Here is a 14818-nt window from a genome sequence, read left to right as displayed (position 1 = left end):
ACCCTGTAACTGTCAGCACAGTGCACGCATGCCAGTGTTGACTGAGCTCTTTCAGTACAACACTGACACCTGCTGGGTATTCTCTGTATTGCAACATTTGGAGGGAAATGTACACCACACAGCTACAGTACACACAAAAAAAATATGCAAACACATGAATGGAAATGCAAAGCCTATTTAATGCAACTGCACTGTTAGGGTTTTCACATGTTTCTTCATATTTGTGCTCTGGGTTTCATGCTACACCATTAGGCGAGACTCAGGAATGAAACGTGTGTCTTTCCAAAGGTTGCTCTCTCCAGAGTTTCCTTGCGTCCTCTTACACTGGTAGCAGCGGCGGTATTGTTCACCCTGGCTTATCAGAAGCCTACTGCCGGATCTGTGAGGAACCACACCAAATCAGATGGCACTGTATTGAGTATACACACAAAGCTAGAATAGAGGTGAAGTTTAAGTTAAGGGAAATAATGTAAATGCACTGAAGCGAAATGAGAAGAAAAGTCCATTTCGGAGCTGTCCATAGAGTATGGTAAAAAGGCAGTGCGCATGAACAGATAATAGTGCTTTTCAAGTAACTCAAAGGCACTTTACAGTTTAACATAGAACACAAAAGTAACAAACAAGTGAGTTGACCCACCAGTGTTTGTGCCTATAAGCGCTTACTTAATATAAGTATACTCTTTCACAGAAAATAACAATTAAAGGGACACTTCACTGATTAGCATTAATCTTTGTATATTTAGAAAACCAGTCATGTTTTTGAATGGTCATGCATCATTCCCTCAGTTTGCCTTGAGATGGGAGAAATACGGATTTCAATGAAACCCATGAATGGGACTTCCTTTCAATGATGTTAAATGATGATTTTTACATCATTGAAAGCAGGAAGTCCAACATTGAAATCCGTATTTCTCCCATCTCAAGGCAAACTGAGGGAATGATGCACGACCATTCAAAAACATGACTGGTTTTCGAAAGATACAAAGCTTAATGCTAATCGGTGAAGTGTCCCTTTAAGTACTGCTCATATTGTCAGCACAAAGAGATTCACCTGATGAATTTCCTCTCCTCTTTCTCCCTCTGGTGCTTGAGATGAGCACTGCGGCTCCACGTCGTCTCCAGAGACTTTCTGAGGTTACACAATTTCTCGTAGTGCGAGATCTGCTCCTCCATTAGCCTGTGGAGTGTGGGACGGACACACGGGACGGACAAGAGAGGACAACATAAGGGCACAGACAGGAGAGGAACAGGACAACAAGAAATGAAGAGATGCATTTCTGCAAACAGAATGCAAAGTGGGATAGCTAAACAGTAGCAGGAAATTTTTCTTGTTTCAGATAAGGCAAGAAGAAGTAGTATAAGCAGTATTTTAAACTAAAGGCAATTATTCCTGGCATTTTGAATGCAAAGAAACAGCAAATTTGGGTAGAATAATAATGAAAGAAACCCTAAGTTCAAATGTATAGGATTTAAAGGGACACTTCACCGATTAGCATTAAGCTTTGTATCTTTAGAAAAACAGTCATGTTTTTGAATGGTTGTGCATCATTCTCTCAGTTTGCCTTGAGATGGGAGAAATACGGATTTCAATGTTGGACTTCCTGCTTTCAATGATGTAAAAATCATGATTTCACATCATTGAAAGCAGGAAGTCCTATTCATGGGTTTCATTGAAATCCGTATTTCTCCCATCTCAAGGCAAACTGAGGGAATGATGCACGACCATTCAAAAACATGACTGGTTTTCTAAAGATACAAAGCTTAACGCTAATCAGTGAAGTGTCCCTTTAAGGTAAGGATATTTAGTAAGAAGGGTAAGTATTCAAAACTGTGCTTCCTAGTGCACTATTATTACCTGTAAATCTAAAATAGTTGTATTATCATTATCTTGCACAAAAGCCATTTCATGTATATCTTCATTGAGTCTGCAGCACCATCTTTCAACAGCATGCCAGACAGGACAAACTGAAAGATTGCCTGTATAGTAAAGAGGGCCTTTCACATGCTTCACGACTATCGGGCCACTGTGTTAACCCAACACCAACACCAATCAAGCAACCTCAACAGTGAAGGTTACACACAGTATCCAATCTAGGGGACACACATTTCAATAGATACAAACTTGAATTCAAAGCATTGAGAAATAGATAGGCCGGAGTGGTACTAACTGCTATTACTAAACCTATGGGTGATGCCACAGAGGGTTTATCCAGTTATTTATACATTTATTTGTACAGTCTACGGTACAAGACAGTCCCCTTGGAGCAGTATGGTGTTGGGTGCTTTGCTGGTAGCAGCATGGAATCAAACCCACAATTTTCTACTTCCCCTTGGAAGCCAAGTTCCTCAAACACTACGTCATCTTGAACCCCGCCCGCCTCCCACACCACCTCACGTACTCTTTGTGGTTTCTCTTAAGCATCTCTCTCTCCCGCTTCAGCTGCACAAGTTTGTTGAACATGGCCTCTTTCCTCCTGTGTGTGGTGGTCCAGAGCTGCTCCTGTTGCACTGCCTGTGCCATGCGCCGCTGTTCGGCCAAGTCCTCGGGGTTGTTGTCCAGCACCCCAAACACCGGCCCGTCTGAGTCTGGCACGTGAGCTGGGATACCTGTTCCTCGATACTCACCTGTCTACACATGTAGAGACAGACACACATAGAAACATAAGAAACACACACAAAAATCCAGAATGAGTTGCACTAATTAACACAATATTTCAAACCAATATTAGATATATTTATTCATCTAAAATAAACTCGTGTCCCCCCTGTCACTAGGTTTTTTAAATTGTTCATTTGTGTGTGAATAGAACCTGTTCTGTTCTCTCTGAGTCTTTCTTGATGGGTGGGAACATGAGTCTCTTCTTGAAATGCACTTTTGGTTTTACCTGCTCTACCTGCACCTGAAAAGCATGGCAATGTTAGCTTATTCATATTTGTCTATGTCCATATCAGACCTCACCATATCTCTTAGATAAGAAGACAAACACTGTTTTGAGTTTCCGCTTGTCTAAATGCAAAACTGTACCATGCATAACAGAGCTCCATTTTACACACCTCTACTTAATGACACTATTGACTTTATATTATAAGATTATTACAGAGAAAAAAAAGTGCTTTATAATGCACTTTGCTATTTCAAGCTGTAAGGGTTTGCCCAATGACATAGTGCCCCATTTTGGCGGTCACGGACGGTCAGAGGTACAAAGTTTATAGATATCAAAGGTGGCCAGTCCACAGTCACTAATTTAATGGCATGATTTTGTGATCAAATGCTGGGCACTGGGCATAGGGTGCAAAAGGGCTGTTCTTATTTTTCTTAATCAGTCATGGGTGTGTTCTGGATGCTACATCCATTAAACCAATGAAAATGACATCTGTCATTCCCTTTGGCAGCAAGCAACGCAACTCCAAACATGGAACAGGGATTCCACTAAACCTTGCTTTCCTAAAACCTGTTTGTGACTGGCATAGTATTAGCCTGGTCATACCAAACTCTCGTACATACTGTATATCATAATGTATGCCTACAGAGAACCTGGCCACTTCCCATTGCCAAGCATTAGCTTCCTTCAATGCGAGTACTCTGTTGAAGTTTAAAACTATTGGATCTGCCCAGAGCCACACTAACCAATCACTAACGTTAAGTTGTGATGTATGTCGTGCTCAAACTGGCGCAAGACCTCAACGTCATCGTTCTCAGCTATTCCCTCTGTTCGCTGATCGGACCTGCTAATTTTGGGCCGGAGAAAACCCACAAATACACCACAGACACAGACGACATACTGAAGGAAGATAAAAATTGAGTGGACGTAGGTAGGAGGGCGGAGCCAGGCTAGCATAGTGTAGCCTACATGCATCTAAGTTCACTGTGGTCTCATAGTCAACATACCCTGAAAAAAGCAACACTTAGCCCAATAATGTTCGAACGACTGAATAAAAATCCTAAGGATATTTATCCTGCAGAGGAGTTGCTGCCTACGTCGCATCTGCTTAGAGGTTTTTCTTGGTCAGTGGCGTAATGATTTTTAGAGGGTGTAAGGTAGTGATTGTTGGATCATGCACCAGACCACACCTTATGTTGTTAGTTACCACACCCCTGGGTGCAAGGTTTGATACAAATTCCTCACTTTATAGAGTGTGCAAAGATAAGAATAAGATTTGAGTCACACTCTGCACTACCTAGGGTCCATTATCACTCATAAATCATGTGATTCAGTTGAGTCAAGACTACATAAATTGCTGAATAGACTTGTGTAGATGTTAATCATCATGAGGTTAGACGCTTTATGAACGTGTTTATAATGCTTTATAGAAACTGGGTTTGTTAAGGGTTCATGTTGCTGCCAATGTGCTAAAGCAGAAAAAGACAGACTACACTGAACACAACAACAACTCTGGGGGAGACAGTCAATAAGATAATTCCACAAAATGTTGATGTGTTCCTTTAACATTACGGCTCTAGCGCCTGAAAACGTCTTAGCTGGTTAGCAACCTTTTGTTGTTGACATCACCCCTAGGATATCACACCTTGGTGTGAGTTTCTGTTGAATCCATTCCAGCTAATCTTTGTGTGGAAGCACTGTCTTACTGTGATTATGAGACATGGTTGTACATGTTTCCCTAAGGGTGGAGTTGAATTGCTTCAACTGAGAATCTCGGTTCTATGAAGAAAGTGTTATCTTCCTTCTGCCTTGTCATGCATCTACTGTACTTTGCTTGTATTGGGAAGAGATAGATTTGTTCTGGGCATATGTGTTTTGTAGCTTAGCTGGCATATCAATGATGTTAGTGCACAGGTGTCTGAGAAGAGGTTAGCTGGAAAGGGTTCAGCACAAATGAAAAACAAGCTAAAAATCGATAATATCCCAAAGACAAGGCTGAACTCATTGACGATACCCCGGATCCCAAAATCCTCTTTGGCAAGCCTGTGGGTTAGATGCAGAGCTGGTCAGAAGATAGAGAAGAGGGAGAGGCTTTCAAGCAGCACAGTAGCCCCGCCAGACGAGTTGCTTCCCTCTGGCAACAAGGCCGAACACTTTACAGATAGATAGATAGATAGATACTTTATTGATCCCCAAGGGGAAATTCTGTGGTCTCAAACCACAGGCTAACCAATACGATAAGCACAGCAGCACTGAAACCGTGGAGAAGGCAGTCTTTCAGGCCCCACAGGGGTTGAATGCCTATCCAAGCACCCTACTACATGCACTGCCACCACCAGTTTGATTACACCCAAAGGGTGAGGTAAAATGGACTTGCATGTGGGACCCCAGCACATCGCACGTCAGAGACAGATGTGTTTGGTTGTCATTGGAGATTCTGTAAGGAGGCACATTCCCATACTGTACGTGTCAGATACCTCACTAATATTCTCACAGAACCAGGCTTATGCAAGTAACCTCAAGTTCTGGGCATGGACCCAATAGGAGTGCCATCTCTCAAAAGCCAAGTGCCCTTGCACCATGGTGGAATGCTATAATAATTATGGATTTGTTGAGTGACTGCATCTCTGTGGAAGGAACCGATTTGCTTGACCAGCACGCAACAGCAGGATCCCATCCACCAAACCTGCATTGCTGAAACAGGTTTACATGTAACAAGCAGAGTATCTCAGCACATGACTCGAGCTCATAAGTAACAAAAAGCACAACGTTTTAGATTTAGCCACTCACTTTCACAATCCAGCAACAGGAATGAATAACAATAACTCACCAACAACTAATGAACACTCAGCACAGCAGATAAACACACGCTGCATTGCATTGCTATGTTCCTAGGGACTTTTTCTTAGTCAGTTGAGCAACTGCTTTCAGTTGCCTCAAGATAACAATGTGCCTGGATACACCCATAGGTGCCTAAAAGATTGTAAGTATATTTGTTATTTAAACACTGTGCACACCGGATGATAAATGATAACGACAACTCTGTCAGTCACAAATCAGCAAAAACACTTGCAGGAGTAGGCATGAGGTCCTTCCACAATTGTCCTAACCTGGGCATATTCAAAGACAAACCAATCTTATTTGCATAAAAAGATAGATAACAAAAAATCTTGGTGGCATCTGCCCACCTAGTGCCAATGGACACAACGCCACTGGATGCTTTCGTCCTGCCTGGTGTTGAGTGTAAGATATGGATGATAATCTGTCACTTACCTGAGTGTCCAGTGCTTTTTTATACCTCTCCGAGTTTTCACGTTTCTCCTTGAGAAATTGTGTCTTTTGCTGGCCAATCCTAAGAAAGGTAAAATAAGATAAGATACTTTATTTGACCTCACAGTCTCACACAATGATGGTGGTACTGTTTGGTACAAGTTAATCCAGTGAAAAAAGAGAAAATAACATAAACTGCTACCAACGCCACTCTTACTCGTACCACATTGCTTAACTAGCAGAGCACAGAAACATAGGTGTGTTTTTGGACACCAGTTCATCTTTATCAATCAATGCAAAACTATAGAATACGGTATTTTGTACTTGTTACACCACAATTTCTAAAGTTATAGACTATGCAATGGGATTTTTTTTTCTTTGGAATAGTCAAACAACTTGGAGATAACAACTAAACGTAACTGTAGATGACATAAATATTTTGTCTGCAAACACAACATACACAATCGTGCAGCCGGCGCAAGGATTATTCTTATCTTACAGTCAATAAAGTGAGGAATTTTTTCGTCATGCCCTCCACTTTTACCTTACGTTCAAGGGTTATGGCAATTAACAACACACTATATTGTATGGTCTTGCGCGTGATCCAAAAATCGCTATTTTACACCCTCTTAAAATCATTATGCTACTGACCATGAAAAGCCTGGTCTATAGCGAAAGGCACACTTCACGAGATGTACAGTAAGCAGAAACTCCTCTGCAGGATACGGAATGCTTCAGTTAAGCGCCTCGTGTAGCTTCTCTGTTATTCAAATGCATTGCAGATAACTGGTCTCCACTGTTGTGCATACCAAAGTGAAAAACTGAATCCTCTTCAGAGTGTTTTGCTTTCAAGGTCATGTGTTCTGACATGCACATTCGGGGTGCAAGTTATTCAATTTACAATTATTAAGTATAAGTTAATTATTATTACTGGGTATTTGAATGGCAGTGTTCGGTAAACAACAAGCAAACACTTTAAGCTTTGAATGATGTGTCTAATGTAGATGTCCGTGTTTAGTCGGGTTTCCCAAAATTGTTAAGAAGCTCTTAAGTGCTAAGAACTTCTTAGGAGCGTTGTAAGAATGTTCTAAGAACGCTCCTAAGAAGTTCTTAGGACTTAAGAGCTTCTTAACGATTTTGGGAAACCCGGCCAATGTCAAAAGTATGTTTTAGAATTCCAATGGGCTTCGCTTAAGTAAATAAATAAACTACTCGGGCTATTGTTTTAAATAACTGTGCCATAAGCACCAGTTTTTGTCTTAGCATTTGTAAAAAACTGTAATGCACAAACTTGCCACATGCCTAATTATTGAAACAATCAAGATTTTAGGAGGCCTCAAAACAAACCCGCCCTAGATCCAGGTTAGACTGCATGAAACAGACTCACATAGACTCACTCATGTGAAAGCTGGACTTGCTGTAGATGGTCTATTAAGTCCTGACTCTGCTGGTTAAACTCCTGATTCTGTCTGAGGCGGGATGCTTGGCCTCTTAGATCCTCCTGATAGCTTAGTCGGTTAAACAAATTAGGAGGAGTGTCTAGGCGCCCTCCAAAGATATATGAAGGCTGTTTCAGAGAGAGAGAGAGAGAGAGAGAGAGGGAGTTTAGTTATCTCTTCAGTCCTATACAAGTCATATATTTACATACAGTACACTTACATTAAAGACTTAAAAAAGACCTTTATGTTGAATCACCTTTACCACTTTATGTTGGCATAAATGTTCAAATATACACTTTGTAACGACAAAAGAAATGTTCGGAATTGAAAAGTGAATACTGATTTATTTAGCTTTTAATTCACAATATCTTCAACTGCTGTCATGACTACAAAGCCTTCAGATTGGTGTACTGTCATTATTGGGGGTATATCCGTGGCTGTGTTTTAGGACCTTCCTTCAGACTTCAGACAGTCCTTTTGCTTGTCATCATGGGAAAATTAAAAACACAATCAGCCAATACCTTAGAACAAAAAACGGACCTCTGTTAATAAGTGTGGTCTCAGTTTAGTAATTTGTGTGCATGTTTTACAAAGTAAGGCGCTCATTTTGCTAAAATGTGCTCTCATTTAAATTTTGTAAAATAAGTGCACAAGTTCATAAATCGTGTGCACGTTTCACTAAATTGTGAGCATGACATACTAAATTCAACACCGCAATTTAGTAAAATGAATGCACATTCTCTAGATACGCAAAAATATCTTGGAATCTGGGTTTCATCATACTTTTTTCAACTATTTAAAAATGTTTCATCTGTTCAAATTATGCAAATATTACAACGACCAGACCACAGTCATCGCATCGTTCAGGCCAGGTGTAGTCCTAGGCCTGAGTTTTTTTATGCAAAGGCTTCACATCCAAAGACAACAGTCAAGAAATTGGTATGAACACGCGTACAAACATCCACTGTAAAACCATCGACTGAATCATTACAAGCGGATGGGCTATTCACCAAAGAGAAAGCCACTGTGCCAAACCAAATCATAAAACCAAAGACAAAAAAACTAAACCAAAATTAACAGGGCAGATACAAGGGCAACAATTTACTAACTAACACTAATAATTTGACTCTCTGTTTAACCTTGTGTCTGTTTACTCTCTTCAACATATGCCTAAGAAATGGCAGTTATAGATTTAGATACCTTGAATCTGTTGCATGTTAGCCTCATATGTTAGTCTCTCAATTTGTAAAATAGTTTCCAGAAAATTTCACCCAAAGTCATAATTTTTCAACATTTTCATGCACCTAGACACCTAAGTGCCAACACAAGTATCCAAAGTGATGTAGACCAATTGCATGTTTTGTTTTGCAATTTTCCATTATGACCCCTCGATAGTATTACACACAAGAACCACTATAGGTCAGGGGTCAGCGACAGGTGGCCCATCATGCAATGATATCTGGATCGCCACGCCAGATTACATGGATAATTTTATGTCACAGCAATTCACTCTCCGTGTCTGGGAATGACTGTGGTGGCAATAATAAATTTGCAGCCCCAGATCTCTTCCTCCATCACTCTGATTACGCACCCGGCACCCCTGAAAACTAGACTACCTGTAATTTCCCGACTATAAGCCACAGCTTATACATTGATTTTGCAAAATTTCTTCAGCTATGAGGTTAATACAGGGGAGCAGTTAATATGATGTTAATATGGTTTTGTTTCTTTTAACTTGCATAAAACACTGTCCTGCGGCTTATACACAATGCAGCTTATATACGGGAAATTACTGTACATCTTTGAGCAAAATGTTTGGGTGTATCACTCAAGGAGCCATTCATGATCAATTTCCATATGAGCTGTGTAGGAATAAATTTGAACTTAATACATTTTAACATACACATATTAAGAGCAATTGAGAGATTTGTTCTCAGTTGTTTGCTATTGAGAGATGTCTCACATGGAAGTGGGATGAGCGTGTTGACCTCTTCTTTTTCAAGGCTTCCGCAACCTCCAAGTTAAATGCTGCCACTTTCTTGTGTCTCTCACGTATTTGATTCTTCTCAGCCTAAAACAAGATTGTGGACAGGATTCGAAATGTCATTGCAATTCAATGATAAAAAAGCTTTCCATATGAATGAGTGATTAGCAAATTGAAGTGAAGGAAATTCTTTATTTGATACCTGCACATCCTGAAGGTACTGGTGGTCTTTCTGATTCTCTAGTAAGAGTAACAGTCTTGCCTCCTCATCCTCCTCTCTCCGCCTCTCTTCTGACAGGTACACAGGATTGTTAAGCTTAGCTCGTTGCATGCACAGGTAGCACAGTTCCTGCAAATACATAAGCATTATGGGCCAGGGGTCGGATTCAGACAAAAGACAAAAATACTTCCTAAGTGGTGCTTTCTTCTTATCTTTTGTCTTAAGAGCAAATTTAAGAAGATTTGATATTCAGTTTCCTGTGTATGGATTAGGCCTAGACCTGGACTTAAGAAGAACTTTTTACTTTTTACAAGATTTACACAGAAAAAGTCCAGAGGTGATATGTAAGGCATAACGGCCGCGGAGGTGTCCTGTTAGGGAATTAATGGATGAAGGGGGAGGCAAAGAACTCCTCAACACTCAGTGGGGGTCAGAGTCCATTTATTCCATATAACAGGACACTTTGAAGGCCGATGTTCCACATATCACCCGGTTGACACTATAGTTTTATGTGCCTTTAAAGTGGTGCCTTTAACTTGTTAGCTTGTTTACAGTGGATTCAGTGAGATACAGTGGTGTTTTTTTCAGTTCAACTGCAATCCTTGTCTGTGGCATTTAATACATTTTGACATTAATGCTGACCTGTCCAGCACGTTTGTGGTCCTTGCAGGTTAGGCTGAATTGAGCACTATTTTCATTCCAAACATTCGTTGCTTGCAGTGAAGTTTGTACTGGCTGCTCAGTCATCCTAAGAAAGATTGATGAGGTTCACAGAGTTGTGTATTATATTATGTACAGATGCACATGTTTAGAGCTGTAAATATGTGATAAGGGTGTGAAAATGGTCTAGGAAAGATCTCCCTAAAATACAACATCTCGTATATGCTGTTTTATGTTTGCACGATCATAGATGTTATTTTGATTGACTACATCTTACGATACAGCCTGGGTGAACCCAGATGAATCTGTTAGCAAATTTGAATTTGCTCTGTGGGCCTGTCTAGAAAGGAGCCCATTGATGTCCATCACAAAAAAAAACCCGGAACATGTATTTTCATTGGAATTGAATAAACAACTGTAAGAGTAACAGCTCCCTATCCAGATTGTTTTGGGGACATGACATGGATCTTACCTTTCAATAGTCTGTGTCTGGGGAGATTTGATGGGTTTAGTGTACAGCTTGTCTATCAGGCTCACACCGTTATCTTTGGTTGTGGTGGAACTCTTCCGAGACTTGGGCCGACACTGAATTTCTGAGGAATCTAATACATGAAATACAAGTATTAAGATTGTACATTTGTAGATTATTCTATTTGCAGACGCAGAATACAGTTGCCCCATTACTGTGATAATTTCATGAAAATGGTGAGAGTTTTCCTCTCCAATCACAGGTAAAAAACACAGTAAACCCAGATGTTCTCACCTTTCTCCTGTTCCTCAACATCGTCGAGCCCACTAGGGGGCTTAGATGTCTTTCCATTCACACTTTCTGCCCGTGGTGTGATGTGTGGGAGGTGGATGGTATTGCTAGTTCCAGGCCTATCCTGGCTAGAGAACTTCTCGGATAACAGTGAGTTGCTGGTGCCTGGTCTCTGGGTAAATAATGCAAACAGAAATAACAGCGCCTCAAGTTTGCACACTGAAATTCAACTGACATTTTGAAAGTTGTCATGGAGGCTCTAAAAGCTTAGCATTTTCAGAACAGTCCGTTTGTGTCCATCCCGTTACAACAGTGTATCACAGCTATCACATGGAAGGCACTGCATGATCACAAACACAGCTGTGCTTACAGCTTATACACAGTGACATGCGGTCTAATGTGTGACTAAACTGACCCCTCCTTCCCCAGTCCCCTCTGTCAATTCTGCTCCAGTTATGACCTAGATTAGAGGGAGCCTCATTCTCATTGTGAACGTCCAAATATCATTAATTGATCTGACCTACAGAAGTTAGAACTTCTAGACCCATTATTTCAGAGCATCCTCACTGAAAACTCCAGCATCAGCAAAAGAAAATCTTGGTCAAAGATGGACATTTGATACAATCATTTTCTAAATCATAATTATAATGAACTGATCTTTGTCATTTTCAGAAGTATCATTCAGGCAAGATCCAAATCTAATAGACACTCCTGAGCATAGACTGTATGTATAGAATAAGTGAGTGAGAGTGCAGTGATATGTGAATATGCAGACTCACGTTGCTTAGGGCCCACAGCGCCTTTCCACTGCCATCCATACCGGTGACAAAGTTTTTGTAGAAGTGCATCTTCACCTTGGAGTTGCGAAAGACCAGCACCCCGATCCCTCTGAAGGTGAAGAGGACTGATCGCTGAGAGGCAACAGCACGCAGTAGCAACAGCAGTGTCTCACGTATACAGCCTTCTAGCACGTCCCGCTCAAAGGGGCTCTCGGCTGCCAGAGCTGAGAAGTTCAGTGGCACCTCTGGCACGTCACCGGCTTGAGAAAACCAAGGGAATAAAACATGAGCGAGCAATCATTATGTGTGTCGCCGACGTAGTCATGACAACCCGGCAAAGGCCAACTTGCCTTTCATCTGTCAAGGCAGTGCAAGTTATCAAGTGAAAATAATAGCTTCCATACTACACTAACTGTAAATAAATGGTTATGAAAAAGATGCATTGACTTACTAATACCCATTTAGAAACTATACAATTATGTCGCATTACATAGGCTACTATAGTGTATTAGCAATTCAATAATCATCCCCAATGTTATGAAAGGCATGTTAAACGTGATTTCATTATTGCTGAGAAAATACAATCCTCTTAAGAAAGAATACATAGTTTTTAAACAACAAAGGTTTCACATTAAGCACCGATTGACTATGACAGGGCCATTTGCACTATTTGGGGGACTCACCTGCAATCTGTGGTTTTACTTGCTGAAGGCCATGAGCTTGGGAGAGTTTCTCTGATAGTAGGAAGACTGGTCTCTGGATTAGAACATACTTACTACCCACATCCATCTTTTGTTGACAGAATGTGAATCTACCCAGTCCATGTATATGGACTCCCTGAGATAAATAAAGAGGTATGCAGTAAGGGGGGGAAAGAGAGGGTGGGGGAGGGCATAGTGTCACGAAATTTGAATCAACAGAGTTGGGCGTTGATTCAATACAATTAACGTTTGCGTTTTAGCCCATGTTAAAAAAATAAATAAAAAAAAACGCTTGTGAACACAGCCTACAGAAACATCTGCGATAACTCACCTTCTGTAAAGACATCTGACGCTCGACAAAAGAGGACACATTTGACCAAATGTCATCCACATCTAAAAGTAAAGTACATTTCGACCATTACGAATCTGATTTATCATCGAACTTCAGGAAATGGCCATGAGAGTGTAGGCCTACGAGCAAAATTACCAGTCTCTGACAGTTGGGAGAGCGTTGGGAAGGCATGCTTCGCCTCTGACACCACGGAGAGCAGAATGTCCGTCATTCTAGGGGGGGAATTCTACTGCTGCAGAAAGAATGACAGGAACTGTGAAACTTTTCACGGCATGTTTTAGTGTGTTCCCTTTCGATTCCACTCAATGAACTTCTTTTCAACCTTGCCCGTGATTATCCTGGTGGGCTTTCCTTCTGTTTCTATGACAAAAGAAGCTAACACATGCCTTGGCAACAGAGTGGACCCTATTATGACGCACATACATGCTCTGTTTCTTCTGCTTCACACGATCTTTAGTTTCAGTGTTCTCAAATCTCTGAGGGTAACTGTCGCATCATAGTGCGGAACTCTCGGTTCGCGAACATTCTAATCACACATTTGTGACTGTAGCCTAATCCTCAACAGGGTTCATGTTTAGGCTACAGGTCAAGATCAAGGTCATTTATTTATAGCATATTTTAACCAACAGATGTTGCGTGAATTGCAATTAGAAAACTGATTTACAGCTTAAAACATAAAATAATAATGATCAGATTTTACAAAGAGTAAAATGAATACATTTCGAGAGAGAATCGCAGTAGCCTAGCCTACAATATCAAATGGTTATTATGGTTATGCTATTTAGCAGACGCCTTTACCCAAAGCGACATAGGCTACAAATAAAAACAATACAATAAGTAGGCTACATTTAACAGTGAACAATGTAAAAATTTGGTCAGACTACAGAATAGCAATTAAACAATAAACAATGAAAAAAATAACCTAGCTAATACAAATAAATAATGAATATATAGAAGAATAGCAAATACATATTTAAAGTAATTTAATCAATAACAATGGCATAGGCTACATAAGGAGAATGGCAATTATAAAACAGCCATGTCAATTAAATGAGTGGCCTAATGAAACAAAAACATTACTAAATTATACAAAACATAGGCTTTTCATTTTGTGGGGAGTAAGGCGTGTAGTCTAGTCGTAATCCCCATAGGCCCAATAGTAAACCCAGAAATGTTGAGTACCCTAAAGTTTTATTGCATAAATGTAATCTATAGGCCTAGTGGATGAAATTCAACTTGGTTGCCTAAAGTTGCACTTTGGGCAATTTGCATAATTAGCATAAATATATAGCCAATTAAGGCGAATAGGGTGCAGGTGAATAGGGTAAAAAAAATGAAATAATAGATATCACTATGAACCTTTCTCAGTTGGTTACTTGTGTTAAGATGAGAAAAAAATGCATTGCATGTTTTTTATATTTTAATGTTTACATATGCAAATTAGGCCCTATCTCATAAAAAAGGCTCTAATTTGCATACACACAAAATCAGATAGTGTGATAAAGCCAGGCTCAAAATGTTTCATTCAAAAGTAAACATGCATACTTGGAGGGCTGAGTTGGTGAAAACCTTTAAAGGAACCTGGTAAGGAGGCAGTGTAAACCCATTGACCCATTTAATCCCAATGGTCATAATTGTGACCGTACAAAAACATCTTGCTCCTGTGCCTTTAAAATGTCATAGTTATTTTATATGTTGTATATAGTTCTTGTATATAGTTAATGTGTATTTGTGTACGTGTGCATGCTGGATATAGTTATTTTGCATATTA

The 14818-nt window shown here is 40.2% G+C and overlaps 1 protein-coding gene across 2 annotated transcripts; it reads right to left on the bottom strand.

Moving 5' to 3' along the window:
* Nucleotides 1–177: 177 nt before the first annotated feature.
* Nucleotides 178–13388, bottom strand: LOC134071295 (coiled-coil domain-containing protein 81-like). 2 transcript variants are annotated; one of them, XM_062527962.1, is made up of 15 exons: nucleotides 13183–13388; nucleotides 13027–13088; nucleotides 12678–12831; nucleotides 11995–12254; nucleotides 11219–11387; nucleotides 10928–11057; nucleotides 10438–10543; nucleotides 9778–9924; nucleotides 9555–9662; nucleotides 7550–7719; nucleotides 6156–6234; nucleotides 2811–2900; nucleotides 2400–2629; nucleotides 1052–1177; nucleotides 178–379 (listed from the first exon to the last, which is right to left on the bottom strand). In XM_062527962.1, exons 1-15 carry the CDS (start codon nucleotides 13256–13258, stop codon nucleotides 241–243), a joined length of 2046 nt encoding a protein of 681 aa, XP_062383946.1. In that variant the 5' UTR covers nucleotides 13259–13388; the 3' UTR covers nucleotides 178–240. The 2 variants fall into 2 exon arrangements, with proteins under 2 accessions (XP_062383946.1, XP_062383947.1); XM_062527963.1 differs by lacking the exon at nucleotides 2811–2900.
* Between the last annotated feature and the right edge of the window lie 1430 nt (nucleotides 13389–14818).

The sequence above is a fragment of the Sardina pilchardus genome, chromosome 23 (assembly GCF_963854185.1).
Source record: "Sardina pilchardus chromosome 23, fSarPil1.1, whole genome shotgun sequence".
NCBI lineage: Eukaryota > Metazoa > Chordata > Actinopteri > Clupeiformes > Clupeidae > Sardina > Sardina pilchardus.
The sequence above is the reverse complement of the archived record's forward strand: the minus strand, read 5'-3'. Positions and strand labels throughout refer to the sequence as shown.

Excerpts from the sequence above, each read along its gene's own strand:
- LOC134071295 (XM_062527962.1), bottom strand. The coding sequence starts at position 13,258 with ATGACGGACATTCTGCTCTCCGTGGTGTCAGAGGCGAAGCATGCCTTC. Across the intron at positions 11,388-11,994 it reads CGCTGTGGGCCCTAAGCAAC|AGACCAGGCACCAGCAACTC; the intron begins GTGAGTCTGCAT and ends TTATTTACCCAG. Across the intron at positions 9,925-10,437 it reads ACCACAAACGTGCTGGACAG|GAACTGTGCTACCTGTGCAT; the intron begins GTCAGCATTAAT and ends ATGTATTTGCAG.